At 42.1% G+C, this 18,378-nt stretch overlaps 1 protein-coding gene across 2 annotated transcripts in view; it reads left to right on the top strand.

Annotated features, from left to right (window-relative positions):
• Positions 1 to 18,378, top strand: part of COL5A2 (collagen type V alpha 2 chain) — a 342,059-nt gene that overhangs the window by 160,227 nt on the left and 163,454 nt on the right. The window contains exons 3-6 of one of the 2 annotated variants that reach the window (XM_086955351.1): positions 1,367 to 1,380; positions 3,281 to 3,313; positions 12,058 to 12,090; positions 17,209 to 17,262. In XM_086955351.1, the coding sequence (XP_086811477.1) occupies positions 1,367 to 1,380; positions 3,281 to 3,313; positions 12,058 to 12,090; positions 17,209 to 17,262 (134 nt within the window). The remainder of the gene's footprint in view (positions 1 to 1,366; positions 1,381 to 3,280; positions 3,314 to 12,057; positions 12,091 to 17,208; positions 17,263 to 18,378) is intronic. The other variant, XM_086955352.1, reaches the window with a different exon arrangement.

Below are 18,378 nucleotides of genomic sequence, written 5' to 3'. Positions count from 1 at the left end.
TGCAGCTTCCTTGGTTCCTTGGTTCTTCTCGTTGGCAAAGGTTCATATTGATTCCCAGAATTGATCTAAAGTTCTGGGGTCTGAGTCCCCTCTTTTATACCCCAAAATCCTTTGTCTCAGAGAGAGTCTGTACCTAGTCCAAACCAGTTCTGTGCAGTCCTGGAGCACTTTTTTTTACAGGACTCCTTCTTTCCTTTGACAGTATGGGCCAGGGTCATCAGACACACACCAGGAGGTGGAGCCAGCAATGTGGAAGGCAGGTATAGCCGTATTCAAGCCCAAGTGCAACTTCTCCCACCACTCTACATGCAGATATGTCTATTCAGCCCTGTGCTGACTCACCCGTTCTCCTGGAGCCCCCAACCCCTGTCACTCAAAAACACGGCAAAGAATACACAACATAGCAGAGGCAGGCTTGGATAGTTAGGCAAGAAAATACCTACTTTCTAAAAGTGGTATTTTCAAACACAGAATTTTAAAACCAACTTCACCAAAAGATGTATTTTATCATTCTGAGTTCAGGCATACTAAGCTCGAATTTCTACCTAGTTCCCTGAGTCAGTTAGGATTATAAGATGTTATAATCAAACTGCCCATTCTGGCCTATGGGGAACTGGTAGCCTTGCAATAGTGAAAAACAAAAATGGCTGTAATTCACGACATGCTACACACGTCAGGGCATGTCCTACCTTTTACCTACAATGCACCCTACCCTTGGGCCTACCTTAGGGGTGATTAATGTGTAGAAAAGGGAAGGTTTAGGGACTGGTGCAGGTCACAGCATCACTGGCGGCGGCGCTGGTGGCGTCAGTGTTGCTTTTCTTGTTCTGCAGCACCAACCACACAATTCTCAGGGCCCAGCAATTTGAATTGGTGCCCTTTTGAATGCAGGAGTCCACAGAGGAGTCCAGGTCTTTCCTTGCTTTTGGAATCATCCACATCTTTTGATGTATAATATGTTCTCTACCATTAAAAAAACTATTGGACTAATACATAGACTGACTGACATGCATACCAAATGTGAGCAACAAAATATTGGAAATGTCCCAAACATGCAAATAATAACAGGATATTGTGTTATGGTTAAGATATTGTCCTAGGCAGTTCCAGGTCTATATGGGGGAGATTCCAGAATCCGCAAAGTGACATCAGTAATGGAATCTGGGGGTAGGAGCAGTTGGCCACTGTTGTTAGTATTGAAGGTTGTGTGGTCCTGTATTTCCGGAGCTGATGCTAATGAACACCTACAAAGCATTATGAAGTCCTAAACTGATTTCTAAGGCACGCCACAACATATTGCAAAGAGAACTAACCAGAAAATCGATTAATTCTATATTAATAACATTATTTTTTATTTCCTTTGTAGGGAGAGGACCCAAGGTAAGCGATATGCTTCAAATTTCCATGTATTTTAATATTTTTATTTCATTTTATTTATAGTTTTCATTCAGCGTTTCTCTTACCCTGAGGAAATCAATGCACTTTATAATTATCTAAACTACACCACCAGGAAAGAAAGAAGAGATCACAATGAAAAAACTATAAAAATATGACGTGAAATGAAATAGAGAAAACTAAAACCGAAAAGTAGATATATGCAATTTAACAACTATTCATGTTCCATGGAGTGACAAAGCAAAAACGTCATTAGCCAGTTAGTCAGTAGTCAGTTTATTTTCCTGCTAAGAGTAATGTTTTTCTGACATTCGCTTGTGCTGTTTTACAGACATTAAATTTACCTAATTTAATTTAAAGAACTGTGTTTTTTCAAAAATGGTTTACAGAGTAAAAAACATCACCGAATATAAAATTAGTAATGCCATGAACTAGTAAAGGAGGAGAACTAGTAAGGATGGAACCATCAACAGATGAACTGTTTATTTGATTAACTGCAGGGTATTTTTAAACACCAATTTAGTTGAAAACTACATAGAACTAGATACAATCAGGGAGTAGAGAAAGAGGGTGAGGGGGAAAGAGGGGGAAGCGAGCGAGAGAAATTAGAAATCCTTCTTGGACTTAGATAAGCGTCAAGCCTTGTCTTTGAGAGATGTTGACTGCTCTGGTCTCTCAATACGTCACGTGGCTTGTACCGCATTGAGGAGGTATGAGTTGCATGACTTGCCTCTCTTCAGTCGGATCTTTAACTGAGTCACCATAAACAAAGTGGGGCTCCCTCACTCCAAGGATTTCTGAAGTGATGGTGTAAGGAGAGCGAGCTGTGAAGGACTGGGTCGTCCAAACAGGGTGAGGTAGCCCAGTTCACAACGGCAAGATCAGAATGGATGGGGTCTCCAGAATTTGGATAACTTTTTAAATAAAAGTGATTTGAAGTGAAAGTGAAGATAGAGAGTTAGGGGACAAACAATGACCACTATAAATGGAGAGAAAAGTGGACACAGAGTTACATGGGAGAGGGATGATATGCAGGAGAAAGATTAGGAAAACTTTTAAAACTATGCAGATAATACAGCAGTCAAAATTGAACGGAATGGGAAGCCAAGGTATAAAGGAGAAATAGGAGAAATGTGTTGTGAGGAGAGTTCCCAAAATCAGACAACTAGAAAAATCAAAGATAGTTAGAAGTATAGAAGCCGCCTAGTCAGAGCATTGTCCCTAGAGAAGAAAAGAAAAATAGTTAAGACTGGAAATAATTACTGTGAAAATTAGGGATATGAATGTCTGGAATGCCATAAGGTGTTGGGAGTGTAAAGTGACATAAAGTTGGTTTCTCCGTGTATGGGACAACTAAGAAATGTGAAATTAAAAGGTGGAAGATAGAGGGTAAAGTTTACATCAAGGTTGCATCAAAGCTGCATAAAGAGTTGTAGTAAGAAAGGAAATGGTAGATAGGGATGCATAAGGAAGCTGGGCAGTGAGGGGTAGGATTACCTCTCATTAGTTCATCCATACATACAATGCAATGCTCAAATGAGCAGGCAATGTAAGCGTGAAAAATGCAAATTGCCTGGAATAACATGAAACAGATAGTCACAACTGCCTTTGGAGCACATTGTGTTAACATTGCTATTCTGTGCGAATCACTTGGTAAAGGTGATGGGAAATTGACCCCCCCCCCCTTTCTTGATATTCCCAAGGAAATGTACTAATGCTTTGTAAATGCTCTTGCAGTGAAAATACAGTTTACATTTACCATCTGTCCTTGTCTTTAAGTAGTATATATATATATAGGGCAATACTTTGCACACAGTTTACTTGACATTTTAGGTGTGTTGGTAAGCTAATATATTGACAATATACATTTCTTTTTGATTAACAGGGTCAAAAAGGAGAACCAGGACAGATACCTGCTGTAAGTTATCTCAGTTGTTTGCTAGCCAACTGCACACATAATGTGTTCTAAAATTAATGAAACATTTATAATGTATTATTGCTTTGAGAAAATAAAAATGATGAGTCAAGTACTGTGACATTTTGGCATATTTGTATCTATTATTTAGATTATTAAAACTATTCCATTTATACTTCTACTGTGACGTGGTATAGTTTTACATACAATTTAATTTACACATCCAAGTAACATTTTAAAGAGTAAAGGCATCCCATACCACATTCCAAGAAGAAGACAGTGTGCTGAAGGTAGGCAAATCTAGTGAAAAGAAGCATTGATACAAACAATAGATCTCGCCCTTAACATGCTTGCACGGACCTATTCCCTGTGGCAATTCATGTTTGCTTTGGCACACCATCAGACCGAAAGTATTTCAAAATGACCATCCATGCCTGCGTATGAATACACAGACGGCCATCTTAGAGTAATTTTTGTCAAAACATACTTGTGAAAATGGCCAAGCAGGCAAGTGTAAACATAGCATTGCTGATCAGCTTACAATGATTTCTAGTATGGTTTAACTAAATTAATTACATGATTTTCACTAATACATCATCAGGTACACAAGCAGAGAAGGCTATCTTGCAATGTTGTTTGACAAACTGCAAGACAAATTATTATAAGATGGCTGCTGGAGAGTGTGTCTGCACGTGCATACATTCTGATGGAAGGCCAGCATGCTGGTTTTTGTTTCTGTATTATATTGTTATTGTGTCATTCAAGGATGGCCTATGACCATTTCCAAAGGTAAATCAAGAATTTAAGGATGCTGATGTTGACGCTCTAAAGAGCATAAGCAAGCAGTCCGGTAGCAGGTAGCAGCGTGCAGCTGCCAAGTTCTCATAAACAATTAAAACTAAAAAACGTAATGAAAGATAAACCAGTGATTGGTTGGAAGGGGAATAGATGCATGGAGGTTGGAAGAAAGACACAGGAGAGGTAGAGACAGGAGGGTGTGTACAGAGCAATGATCTCCCATTCGGTGCTAAAACAACAAGCACTAGCAAAGCCAGTACGTCTTGGCATTTCAAGAGCTATAGGATTTGTCAACATTTAGCTAAGAGTATTCAATGGCTCCAGATTAAAAAATGTGTGTTACAAACATACTCTGAAAAATTGAGTGGGGTGGATTAGCTGGGTTGGGTGGAGTTGGGTGGACTGGATTGAATGGGGTAGATTAGATTGAGTGGGGTGGATTTGATTTGGATGGGGTGGATTGAGGTTGGTGTGGTGGAATAAAGTGGGGTGGCTTGTATTGGAGTGGATTGGATTGGGTTGGATTGGATTGGGTTTGAGTGGCCTGGATTTGAGTGCAGTAGATTTGATTGGGCTGGACTGAAATGGAGTGGATTCGACTGGGGTGGATGGGACTGGAGTGGGTTGGGTTGGATTGGATTGCAGAAGGGGGGGCAGGGTGGGGTGGATTGGATTGCTGTGTAGTGCTGTGGATTGGATTAGAGTAGGGTGGATTGAGGTGGTTTGGAGTTGAGTATACTGGACTGGGGTGGATTAAGATGTATTAGATTGGAGTGGGATAGAATGGAGTGGGATGAATTGGAGTGGGTGGGTGAATTGTGTGGCAGTCGATTGGATTGGAGTGGATTGGAATGGGGTGAATTGGATTTTAGTGGGCGGATAGATTTGATGTGGGGTGGGTTGTATTGGAGTGGGGTGGGTTGGATTGGAATGGGATAGATTGTGGTGGGGTGGGTTGCATTAGAGTAGGGTGGGTTGGACTTGAATTGAATGGGATGGATTGGACTAGCATGGAGGTGGAATAGATTGGAGTGGGTGGGTTAGTCTACAGAGAGGAGGATTGGAGTGGGGGGATTGAATTTGGGTGAGGTAGTTTAGAGTGGGGTATATTGGATTGGGTGGATTGGATTAGCATGGGGTCTATTGGATTGGAGTGGGGTGGATTGGGAAGTAGTGGGTGGTTTGGGATGAAGCGCCAGGATGCCCTTTGGGTGACAGGACTGCGCTCTACAAGTACACCTACATACATACATGAAGTGGGATGGATTGGATTGGAGTGAGATTAGGTGGATTGGGGTGAGCTGGATTGGATTGGAGGAGTGGATTGGATTGTAGAGGGAATGTTTGAATTGGAGTGGGACGCATTGGGTTGGAGTGGGATGCATTGGATTGGAGTGGGGCAAATTTGCTTAGAGTGGCTTGCATTGGATTCGAGTGGGGCAGATTGTTTTGATCGGAGTGGGTCAGATTGTATTGTATTGGAGTGGGGTAGATTGTTTTGGATTGGAGTGGGCCAGATTGTTTTAGATTGGAGTGGGTCAGGTTGTTTTGGGTTGAAGTAGGGCACACTGATTTGGACTGGAGTGGGGCAGATTGTTTTGGAGCAGATTGTTTTGTATTGGAGTCAGGCACATTCGTTTGATTGGAGTGGAGCAGATTGTTTTGGATTAGAGTGGGGCAGATTGGACTGTTGCAGATTGATTTGGAATTGAGTGGACTTATTGATTTGGATCGGAGTGGAGCAGATTAGATTGGGGCAGATTGGAGTGGAGCATATTGGATTGGAGTGGGGTAGATAGGATTGGGCTGGATTGGTGTGGAGTGGATTGGATTGGAGGGTGTGAATTGGGATGGAGTGAGGTGGAGGTAGAATGGAGTGCGTTGGTGTAGATTGGGTAGATTATAGTAGGGTAGAATGGAATGGGGTAGTTTGGACTGGGTTAGATTTGGGTAGATTAAAGGGGAGTGGGGTAGCTTGGAGTGGTCTGGGGTAGGGTGGGATGGTGTAGAGTAGACTGGGGTGAAGTGGGGTAGATTGGGGTAGAGTGGGGTAGATTGGAGTGGAATAGATTTGGATAGATTGGAGTGGGGGAGTGGGGTAGATTGGGATTGAGTAGATGGGGTGGAGTGGAGTGGGAGATATTGGGGTAGATTAGGGAATAATGGAGTGAAGTAGATTTGAATGGAGTCAGGTAGATTGGAGTGGAGAGGGGTATATTGTAGTGCAGTGGGGTAGAGTGGAGCAGGTTACATTAAGGTGAAATGGGGTAGATTGGATTGGAATACATTGTGTTGATTATAGTAGCATAACCTGCAGTGAAGTGGTGTTTATTGGAGTGGAGTGTGGTAGATTGTAGTGAGATATATAAGAACGGGGTAGTTTGGAATGGGGTAGATTGAGGTGGAGTGGAGTGGGGTAGATTGGGTTAGATTGAAGTGGAGTGGGGTAGATTGGAGTGGAGTGTGTTTGGAGTGGAGTTGGATAGAGTGATGTGAGGTAGAATGGGGTGGGATAGATTTCAGTGAGGAGATTGCATTAGGATGTCGTAGATTGGAGTGGGTGGATTTGATGGGGTAGATTGGAATAGTGGGGTTTGAAGTGGAGTGGGGCAGGGTAGATTGGAGTGGGTGGGGTGGACGAGGGTTGAGTGGATTAGATTAGATTGGAGTGAGGTCGATTTGAGTGGTATGTGGTAGTATTGAGTGAAGTAGAGTAGGATAGCAAGGAGTGTGGTAGATGGAGGTAGAGGGTGTTATATTTGGTGTATTAGAGTAGGTAGAGTGGAGTGGTGTAGAGTGGGATCGGGTAGATTGGAGTGGAGTTGGATATAGTGTGGTTGGATAGAATGGAGTGGAGTCGAGATTGAAGTGGAGTGAGATTGATTGGGGAAGAGTGGAGTGGAGTGGGGTACATTAAAATGGAGTGGAGTGGGCTAGGGTGGATGGATTAGAGTAGGGTATATTGGAATGGAGTGGGGTAGATTGAAGAGGGATGATTGGAGTTAGGTAGGTTGGAGTATGGTAGATTGGAGTAGTGTAGATTGGAGTGGTGTAGAGTGGAGTGAGGTATATTGCAGTGGGGGTGGAGTGGGGTGAAGTAGGGTATATTGGGGTGGAGTGGAGTAGATGGGGTCGATTGGGCTGGAATAGATTAGGGAGAGGTAGATTATAGTGTGGTAGATTATAGTGGGATACATTGGAGTCCGGCCGTGTGGATTGGACTGGAGTGCGGTAGATTTGGGTGGTATGTGGTAGATTGGAGTGGGGTAGATTGGAGTGAAATGGAGTGGGGTAGATTTGGGTAAAGTGGACTGCAGTGTGGTAGAGTGAAGAGGGGTAGATTGGAGTAGAGTGTGGTAGATAGGCTGGATTGAAGGGTGGTAGATTGGAGTGGAGTAGGGTAGATTGTGGTAGGTGGGAGTGGGGTAGATTAAGGTAGTTTGGAGTGGGGTAGATTATGGTTAAGTGGGGTAGAATGTGATGGAGTGTGGTAGATTGGAGTGGAGTGGGGTATATTAGAGTGGAGAGGAGTTGGATAGGTTGCACTGAAATTTAGAGTGGAGTGGAGTAAATTGGAATGGAGTGGGGTAAATTGGAGTGGAGTGGGTTGGATTGGCGTACATTAGAGTGGGCTGGATTGGGGTACATTGGAGTGGAGTGGGTTAGACTGAAGTAGATTGGAGCAGTGAGGTAGATTTGAGTGGAATGCTGTAGATCGGGTTGGAGTGGGGTAGATTGGAGTGGGATTGATTGGATTAGATTGAGTGGAGTGGGTTAGATTGGGTGGGACAGACTAGGAAGGAGTAGATTATATTAGGGTAGAAAAGAGTGGGATGGGGTAGATTGTAGTGGTGTAGATTGGGGTGGGGTAGGTTAGATTGCAGTGGAGGAGGTAGATTTGAGTGGAGTGTGGTAGATTGGAGTGAAGTAGAGTGGGGTAGATGTGGGTAGAGTGGAGTGCAGTGGTGTAGAGTGAAGTGGGATAGACTGGAGTAGGGTAGGTTAGATAAGGTGGATTGGAGTATGGTAGATTGGAGTGAATCAAGTTAGATTGTGGCAGATTTTGGTGGAGTAGGGTAGATTGGAGTGAAGTGGGGTAGATTAGAGTGGAGAGGTACTGGATAGATTGCAATGGAGTTTGAAGTAGGGCAACTTGGAATAGAGTGGGTTAAATTGGACTGGGGTTGATTGGAGTGGAGAGGAGAGGAGTAGAGTGGTATAGGGTAGATTGGAGTGAAGCTGGATAGATTGGAGAGGGTGGGTTGGATTGGGGTACAATGGAGAGGGCTGGATCGAGTCACATTGGAGTGGATTGAAGTCTAGTGGGTAGACTGAGGTAGATTGGAGCAGAGTGGGAAAGATTTGAGTGGAGTGCTGTACATTGGGACGGAGTGGGTTATATTGGAGGGGGTGGGATGGGATTGATTGGGTTAGACTGAGTGGGGTATAGATTCGATTGAAATAGATTGGAGTATGGTAGATTGACGCAAAGTGGGGTAGATTGGGGTGGGATGGGGTAGATTAGGCTAGAGCGGGTAGATTGAGATAGAGTGGGGTAGACTTGGTTAGGGTGGGTTGGATTAAAGTGGGGTATATTGAAGTGGGGTAGATTGGAGTGGTGTTGAATGGATTGAATTGCAGTGGAGTGGATTGGGGAGATTGTAGTGGAGTGGGGTTAGAGTGGGGTAGATTGAAGTGGGATAGATTTAAATGAGGTAAACTGTAGTGGGGTGGGGTATATTGGGGTAAGGTGGGTTGGGTGAGTAAGCTGATGTGGGATAGAATGGAATGGGGAAGACTGGAGTGGGGTAGATTGGGTGGAGTGGGGTAGATTGGAATAAAGTTGGTTGGGGTAGATTATAGTGAAGTGGAGTGGCGTGGGGTAGATTGGAGTACATCTGACTGGAGTGGGATAGATTGGAGTTGGGTACAGTGGAGTTGGGTTGGTGGTGTGGAAGGGAGTAAAGTGGAGTGGCGTGTTGTGTCTTTGAGGGAGTGGCGTAAATTAGAATGGGATAGAGTTGAGTGACGTGGCGCGTTGTGTCGCATAGATTCATAGAGTGAGAGACATGAAGTGGAATAGCATGTTGTAGAGCGGCGTGGCATAGAGTAGAAGGGCATAGAGTGGAGTGGCATACTGTGGAGAATGCATGGTGTGGTAGTGCACTCCCATTACACATACCACATTTTCAATTGAAATCACAATTACATTTGCACCGAAATACGGTTTTGCCGCACATAAACGATAATGTGTGCAAATTCCATCACTTAGTGTATTAAGATGTGTTTTGATCACTTTCAAATATTTGTTTCCACCACACTTAAGAATTATAAAAAAAGTGCTTAATTTGCTCTAATTCTGAAATGTTGTGAAACATCAGCACAGTTAAATTTTTTGCTGTGTGCTAGAAAAATAAACATACTACACCCTCTCCTTTTACATGGGTATTCAGCAGGATTATCACATACATTCTCTCACTTTAAAATCAGAGAAAAAAAATAAACACCAAGCTCCCTAGAAGGGAGAGCCTTACATTTGACCACTGTCTTTGAGTGCACAGCAAGTGTGATATGATAAGAACAAGATTTAAAGGCCTGTTTGCAGAAAGTGAGTACGTGGAAGAATACAGTAAGCAAGGTTTAGGCAAAAAGAAGGATGAACTCAAGCTGGACAGCTTAAAGCAAATAAAGCCAGCAAATATAAAGCTAAAAAATGTGAGTTACAAACCACAAAGACAATGCTAGGCAACACGTGGAATGCATTCCTGGGTCAACTTTCTGAAAGTTCCCAAGATGTCTTTAGCAAATCAAACAGCTGTGCTGTCTGGTAGGCTGTGACCAAGAAAGGGACATCTGGCAATGAGCATTTTCCAAAAAAAGACACATCCATGAATCATTGCTTTTGTGCACGTTTTGTGGGGTCCACAAATTCTCAAAGACAGGCATGCTACTAGCAATGCAGATAAATGTGGTTTCTGGCTCACACAGCATGCATGTCTGGCGGCTATGATAAAATGATAGCTGAAAATATAATATGCACTGGAGCACGTAATTTATTTATTTATTTATTTATTTATTTATTGCTATTTATAAAGCGCGGCAAATACCCGTAGGCGTCTATCGCGAGCAGCCCAGAAGCACTTTTCATTTACCAGCCATGTCTTAATAGAAACAAATTAAAAAAACATGACAGTGAAGGAAGTGGTTGTATGGTAGCATGGTCAGCAGAGGCTGAATTTTGGAGCCAGGAGGCCTATCTAGTGGCGTAACACATGCTCCCAGCCCCTGCAGTGTGGGGGCCCCTCAAGCTCCAAGGATCCCCGTCAGCTCAGTACTCCGGCCAGAGAGCTCCTGTTTGACCCCAGAGGAGGCCCTTCAACATAACTTGCAGGGGGCCCACCTCAAATTTCGTTGCTTCACTGAGCCTATCTCAGATTTAAAAAAGAAAATGCAAATAAAAAAGAATAAGAGGGACAGGAAGGGCAGAAATGGTGAGTTGGAGGAAGGAGGACTTGAGGGTTTTGCATGGGCCGATCATGGGCATGGGCACTACTTGTTTAACTAAGTCACATCTGCAACATACGTGGGTGCATACTAAGACTCATGGACATCCTTCTCAGTCAATGAGTAAAGTCAACTGACCACAGTAGCCAAGCCCTGCACAAAATCACATATGTAGGAACGCATGTGTGTGTGTGTGTGTGTGTGTTTGTACGTGTTGACTTTGTGTATGTAGAGGCATGAGGCCTCGCCAAATAGCAAATGCAAGAACTAGAAAGGGGAACTATAACAAAAACGATATAGCCACATTATTTGCAACGGCTATTATTAAGTCACAACCATAGATATGTATAGCATTATATTTCCATCTTATAGTGGGGAATAGTGACTAGAAGTGAAGAAATAAAATAGTTCCAATGGCACATTGGTTTATGATAATGCGGCTTTTGATTAAAAAAAACTGCCCAGTCTAGAGTACACAGATATTCTACTGCGTAATAGTTTTTTTTTTGCAATAATTTCCTACTTAGAATCTGCTCGTGTACATTTTTTGACGTTTCGATCGTGGCAGAAAGTTTGAAATCGTGAGTAAAACCGTTTGCCCCTATTTGTCAACTCTATTTGCTGTCTGTTATGTACAGAAGCTCTTGCTGATCAAAACAAACGTGTTCATTTCTGGTAATCGTACCAATAAAATTCAACACAAAATATCACATATTAATAACAAAGGTGATAGATTTAGTAGACAGCGTAATGTATAGGAAAAAAGTCACGTATATTAAAGTTGGAACCAATGTCAACCCCTCTAACAAATAACGTTCATACATAAATGAACCAGAACTAGACAATCACGGAATGGAAAGCCATCCATTGGGTGAGCTTTAAACTTTTAGAATTCGCATATCAAGAATGCACAAGATAAATAAAAAAATTAGAAATCACCCGAAAATCATTGCTAGTTTTCAAGCTAATAGTGCGGCCGCATGCCTTCAAATACACTGTGCTCTCATAAGGAGAATAATGCATACTTTATTTTGATGGGAATAAAGTGAATTTATGACTTCACAGTATTAATGAGATTGGGGAAAAGGAAACTAAAGGTAAATGTCGAATTAACTTTTCAGACATTTTAGATATTGTAATAACTTTATTTTAATAACATGCTTACACCACTAGCTCACATTTTAGTATTTTAATTCATCACTGCAAAATATCCCTTTGCCGCTGTTCCGAAATACAACTGTAGCGCTCTTGTCCTTTTCACCCGTTTTCCCTTCAAACCTGAAAACTCCCTCCATTTCGCAGGCTGTGAAAAGCGCTAAAAAATCCCACAAGTTGCAATCTAGATGCAAACAAATATCAATCTCGTAGCTGCTTCTGTAGGTGTATGCATTTCTTGCAGTAAATGTTTTTTTCTAATTATTTACTTATAAATTCTTTTTTTGTAGGTTACAGGAATTAGAGGTCGACCAGGATCAGCTGTGAGTATATTTTTGTTTTAAGCATAATAAGGAGTATTCCACTTGCATTATTTCGATTGTGAAATTCAGGTATAAATGGATGCTTTGTGATTTTAGTAGTCAAAAATGGGTTGCAAAAACTATTAAAAATGAGCAAACTGGCTTTTTCTTCCAGACATAAGGGGCATGTAAAAATGATTTAACAAATAGTGCCTGTAATTCATTTTAGTACATTTACAAAGCCGTTGGCCTCAAAACTGAGTGCTTTTTTTATACTGTGCGAGCTTTGCAAACTGCTAAATTTGCAAAGTCTGATGAATAGAAATTGGAGGTTAAAAAAGGGATATTGGGCTGTAGCAGGTACTTTGCAGTTGCAGTCAGCCACATCCCATATTTTCCTTTAGCCCCATGCCTTGTCTCCTTGCTCCACTGTGGCAAGTGTAAAGGCAGGATGCCCAGCATCAGGACATGTTGCAACAGAGTGGCAGCCCTTGGGATTCCATACTGCCACTATGACAACACAATTATCTGCATAATGATGATCTGTCTATGTCCAGTTGCACATTCTGCCACAGTGAAACCGGAAACTGCACCAGTCTTGGACAAAATCATGGGGAATTCATAAAAACGTTTCCCAAATTCATCTGGCAACCTGGTCATAAAACAATCTTTATCTATCCCATAGCTATAGCACTGCGCAGTCTTTATAATCTGAACTCTTTGTCAATGCATCCTGTATGATGCGATTAAGTTAGCAGTGGATTTGTACTCCAGAGACTTCAAACAAGCATTAGCAATGCCAAGGTCTGTCATAAAACTGAAAGTCCCTCTTCAATCACTGATATGTTTAGGATCTTAATCCCTCATCATACATGTGCTCTGTCACACATTGTTGCAGTTGTATATCAATTCATCCACCAACAAATGCATTCTTGCATCCACCCATTTACTCATCCACAATAAAGCAAACAAACACATTCAACAAACGTATTCAAGATAAATGTAAAGGATAAAAGTAGAAAAAAGAAAATATACTGCCCCCCAAAAATAGCCAAGCATACATTTGTAATGTAAAAATAAAATTAAATATTGTAGTGAGATATTGTAGTGGGAAGTTATTTTGCAATGGTATTGTGAATTGTGTATCATTGTTTTTAAAGTTCCAGTAGAGCTGCCATTTTTAGAAGCAGCATGTTGGCCATCTTAGAATTGTAAAAAGCAATGATGCACTAGGCATAATAACATTCCATGATTACTGCTCAGTAGACATTGCACTGGCCAGCCATCTTCAAATGCTAAATATGTGCAATATATCAACGTACTGATCCAAGGAAGCCAAGATAATTCTTCTAAACAAGATGATTATGTAGGAACAGTAAAACAATGACACACTATGGACAATTTTATGGACAATTTTAATTCCAATTGTTTAGAAGTAGTGACCACCATGGATAAGTGACACAGCACAAGAAATGAACAGCAGGCGAGCAAACTAGTAGTCCTTTCTGGGGAGCTGGAGAACACTCGAAAAAGGTAAAGAAGACAGTAAATTAAATGGAACCAGTGAAAGAAAACATAGGTAAAAACAGTACTGGACAACCAGCTCAAGCACAAAAACACACTCATTTTCAGCCTGTTGTGCACATGTGATCAAGCAAAATGCCATCACACGGATGGCTACAGAGCTCATGCCAGAAATGGGCTAACCGATTGCCCTATCCAGTGTGACAAAGCAATTTAGAGTTAAGGCATTTTATGACAGCTTCGGCCCGTGCAGTTAACTGTGGTGGTGCCGGGTTGTGGGGGGATTAGTGTTGGGGCCGAGTTGTGGGTGGATTCGGCAGACGACCACTAGGGGACATTAAATAAATAAACGATTTTCCATCGTCTGTCGAAATCCCCCCACCCCCACCCAGCCCCACAGCTCTTACCTGCATGGGCCTCGGCTGTCTGACCCAATCGGGCCTATGGTCTTTATCACTGCCCTGTCACCATATCCAACACAGGCCTATTAGTGGTAGTAATACTCTGTGGGGTATATTTAAATAAAATCAATCAGAACACAAATGAAAACGGCATATTTTCTAATAAAAACATATTGGTATTATACTGAGGCTAGAATTAATTTATATTAACGCTTCACTTTGGATCAGTGGTTAAATGAAATGTGAGAATATTGTGGGTAGCCTCCTGTATTGTCCTGATGTTATTTGCTCTTAAGGAGGGTCACAGATATTTCCTTCGATGATATGAAAGTTCAGGACATAAGCAAATATTGTGCTCAAGTGTCTTGTCAAACAGAGGCCTATTGAATTCTGTATAAGCTTTCACACAAAGCAACCCCCAGGCATACAGCCAGAATAGTATAAATATACACAAATTTACAGTTTGCAAAACAGCTGCTTCAAGGGTGTTAACAAAGATTGTCGAAGTACAAATCTACCTGCAGGGTTTGTCGGGGGGAAACCATCACCAAAATGTTTGCCTATCATATTTTTCTGTAAGAGTTTGTGTAGCACAATCTATGTCTGCAAGCTTTAACACAGTGCAATATTAATCGACCCTTAAAGGCCTATTGGCATACTATGTTTGTCAATATTTGTAAAAAAGAAAAGATAAAAACTACTGCTTCTGTCATAACATTTCCATTGAACTAATCAGGCATATAGCCTTTATCAATGGCTTGTTAGCATAACCAACTAAGGCCCACTGCATTTTGCATAAGATTTCCCACAAGACAGCCATTGATATACTGTCATAAAAATACAAATATGTACACAATTACACGTGGCAAAACAACATGGATACTCAAACCAGGATTCTCAAACAGGATTATCAAAGTACAAATCTACCCTGAGGGTTTGCCTTATGGGGTAACTAACACCAAACACTGCCCACTATGATAATCTGTGAGATTTCATGTAACATATATTATTTACAAGCTTTAGCACAGTTTGATGACAAGCTATCCTTAAAGGCCTATTTGCATTTACACTTGTTTTTCACAATTAATAGGTCAGGGCTACTGCCTTTTCTTGTGACTTGTTATACATAACAGATCAGGCCTATAGCCTCATTTACTTAGCACCATAACCTGCCCAGTCCTGCTTCATTGAGCAGAAGCTTTCCCACAAGACAAGACAGAGCCAAGGCCCTCCCTCACTATTACTTCTTAAAGCTGATTTTCTATTGATCACATAAGGTCTCACATTATATGCTGTCAAGCCAATAGCGGTCCGTGGTGGGAGTGCTGCTGGCCAGTGACGTGGGGTGGGGGATAGTAAAGTACGGAATAAGGCCAAATACAGGTAAGTAAACATATACATAAATAAAATGAATTTCGTTGCATGCACGGCATCGCATTTGGCGATGCAGTGCGTGCAACGAAATTCGTTTTATTTATTTATATGTTTACTTGCCTGTATTTGGCCGTATCCTATAGTTTACTACCCTCCACCCTGCCCCTCCCACACGTCACCGCCCAGCAGCACTCCCACCACTGACTGCTACTGTGTCAAGCCAGACCTAAAAAGGAGGATCTCTAAATATGTTCCCTCGAATAGAAGAACAAACATGCACTGTGCCTATCGAGGAAAGGTATTGATGAGAAGGTGAATTGGAAAATAGGGGTTAACTAATGTTAAATTATGTTACACTGAATGACTGAAACAAGAACTACCGACCCATCCACCCTCAAATTGGGTTTCCTTTTGCAGACAGTTCACCAGCTTCATAGAATGACCATTGCAGTATTTTTTTCAAAAGGGGAATCAGTGGGGCGCCCTTTGCGATTACCTAGAAAGCAAGCCTGTAAGTTTATTGGAATTTACACAGGTTCGAGTTCCCTTTCAATTAGCAGGAGTAAGCCAGTTTCAAGGGTGGTCAAGGAGTGGATAAATACATAGATTGGTGTACTCACAGCAAATCTATAAATCCCTAACAAAGGCATTTGTCTACAGTCAATATATGAATTTTCTGTGCCTCCTGTCCCGTGTCATTAATGGGTCATTAAGGGGTTTTCCAGTACATAGGTTATCCGTTCCATGCTTCACAGCTAGATCGATGGTTAGGTTGTAAATATTTTTTTTTATCAACAAGTAGGAGCCTGTGTCCACACAGGCCACAAACTGTTAATTATAATAGTTTAACTTACAGTTCATAAACCTTTAATATTCTCAATTTCACTGATTGGGAAACGAATCTGAGAATCCTGTGTAAATCGAACCAATTTGATTCATATAAAGCTGTATCCAGAGCAAGGTACAGGGGCGGGTCTAGGCTCATGGCGGCCTTGGGCAGGTAGCATAGGTAGGGGGCCCCGGAAGAGGGGGTCCGGGCGGGGCGGAGCGCGGAGGCCAGTGAAGAGGGGGAGTCAGGGTGTTTGGAAGTGGAAAAGAACCGCAGGCTGCCAAATCCCTGCCATGGGCCGCCATGCAAATATGTATCCGTCCTCAGAGGAATATTATATTAAGGATATATATTGGTGTGGTGGCCCCTGGGGTTTGGTGGCCCTGTGCAGGTGCACAGCTTGCACATGCCTAAGGCCGCCCCTGGAAGGTACAGCCATTAGCAGCCCGGTGTACCAACCAAAATACCAGAGTGAAGTAACAGATAACTTTGCTTTTCCTTATGAGGAAGGGGGGTCAAACAAATAATCCAATAGACACTTCACAAAATGCCTAAGCATATCCTGCAATTATTGTCTTGCTACTTTTTAGCAAAAAAAATTGCTAATCCTTTGGAAACTTGGCAGAGCTTGTTATGGAATACTTTTCTCATTTTGTTCTACGCAATTTGCTGAACATAGGCTTTTGGGGCCAAGTGCCGGTTATTGCGTCCAAATATTTGCCGACTCTGAGTCGCAGTAAAACAGATTGAGCTTCTTTGTGTGAAAATATGACCTTGTTATGCCTCTCAGAGTGCACTGCTGTTAATTACATTTGCTACAGACAGCTGGAGTTATCAGTCATGGAGTCATGATTAATCAGGAGCACTTCTGAAATAATGTGGAATAAAGAAATGTGCTGGTCTTGTCTAGGCACGTTGTAGTCTTATTCAGTCAACACAGTCCTGATCATACAAAAGTGTTTCTGAGTTTGGAATGCTGTCTCTTCATTATTTCTTTCTTCTATAACACAGGGACCACCAGGCTCACAAGGACCGAGAGGAGAGAGGGGGCCAAAAGGAAAATACGTAAGTTATTGTGCCCAAAATACCACCGGGCGTCATGTTGTATATGAATTGAGGCTGTTTCTAGATAAACAGTCAGAACAAATACATTTTGGTCCTAGGGAACAATGAAAATGCGAAACATTGATTTTATTTATTTGTAGAGTTTTATATAGCGCTGACTTTTCCCGAAGGCATCCAAGTGCTTTACAGTGTTTACACAGTAGTAGTCGTATGGTTTACATAATACATATTTGGATGAACATACAGGCAAAATGGATGTACATAAGTGAAACATATGTAGGTATTAGGATCCTTAGCCGATACCTTATTGAGGTAGACACAGCTTACAACGATATGAATTGTTTTAGCCGTGCATATTATCAGTACATATTGGGGTGGACATAAAGACATAATGGCAGTATGTAGGCGAAATGTCCAAGGTATTCCTGTGGTAGAGACAGTTTATAAAGATATTGGGGCAGATTTACAAGCCTCTTGCGCCACTTTTGCATCACTTTTGACATGGGAAAAGTGCCCCATTGTTTTAACAGCGTATAGTATTAGTATTGTATTGTATTGTATTGTATTGGATGTTGGATTTTATATAGCACTTATCACCCAGGGGTCTCTAAGCGCTTGCCTTGGGAACCCGTCCTGGCTTTTCCCTGTGAGATAGCCCCTACAGGGCATCCCCAAGGTGAAAGCCAGGCATCCCGCCGCAGGGGGCCGTTGCGGAGATTAAGCAAGCTTAATGCCCAGAGTTGCAGAGTGTGAACCCATGATTAGGTCAGGCACCGAAGCGAGAATTATCGAGTCCGTGGACATTTGAGCTCAAGACCCTGCCGCGTCGGGAATTGAACCCTGGTCCCGGGTCTGACCTCTGCTTCAGGGTCTGCCTGCTCTAACCAGTGAGCCACACTGTTGACATACTACATAATGGTAGTATGTCAACAAAATCAATGAAGGCATTAGGTTGCTATCTTTAGTTGGTAGTCTCCATGCATAAAACTGTCTCATGACTGCAGTGTTCTTTCTTCCCTTTAGTGCAGTAAAATGCCTGGGACATGTGCCACTTGAGGAGTCAGTGTGAATCCAGGGATGTAGATGCAAGGTCACTCCTGTGATTGTTGCAAGCCC

This window comes from Lissotriton vulgaris, chromosome 2_1 (assembly GCF_964263255.1).
Source record: "Lissotriton vulgaris chromosome 2_1, aLisVul1.2, whole genome shotgun sequence".
Taxonomy (NCBI): Eukaryota; Metazoa; Chordata; class Amphibia; order Caudata; family Salamandridae; genus Lissotriton; species Lissotriton vulgaris.
This window is presented reverse-complemented; position numbering and strand designations above follow the sequence as displayed.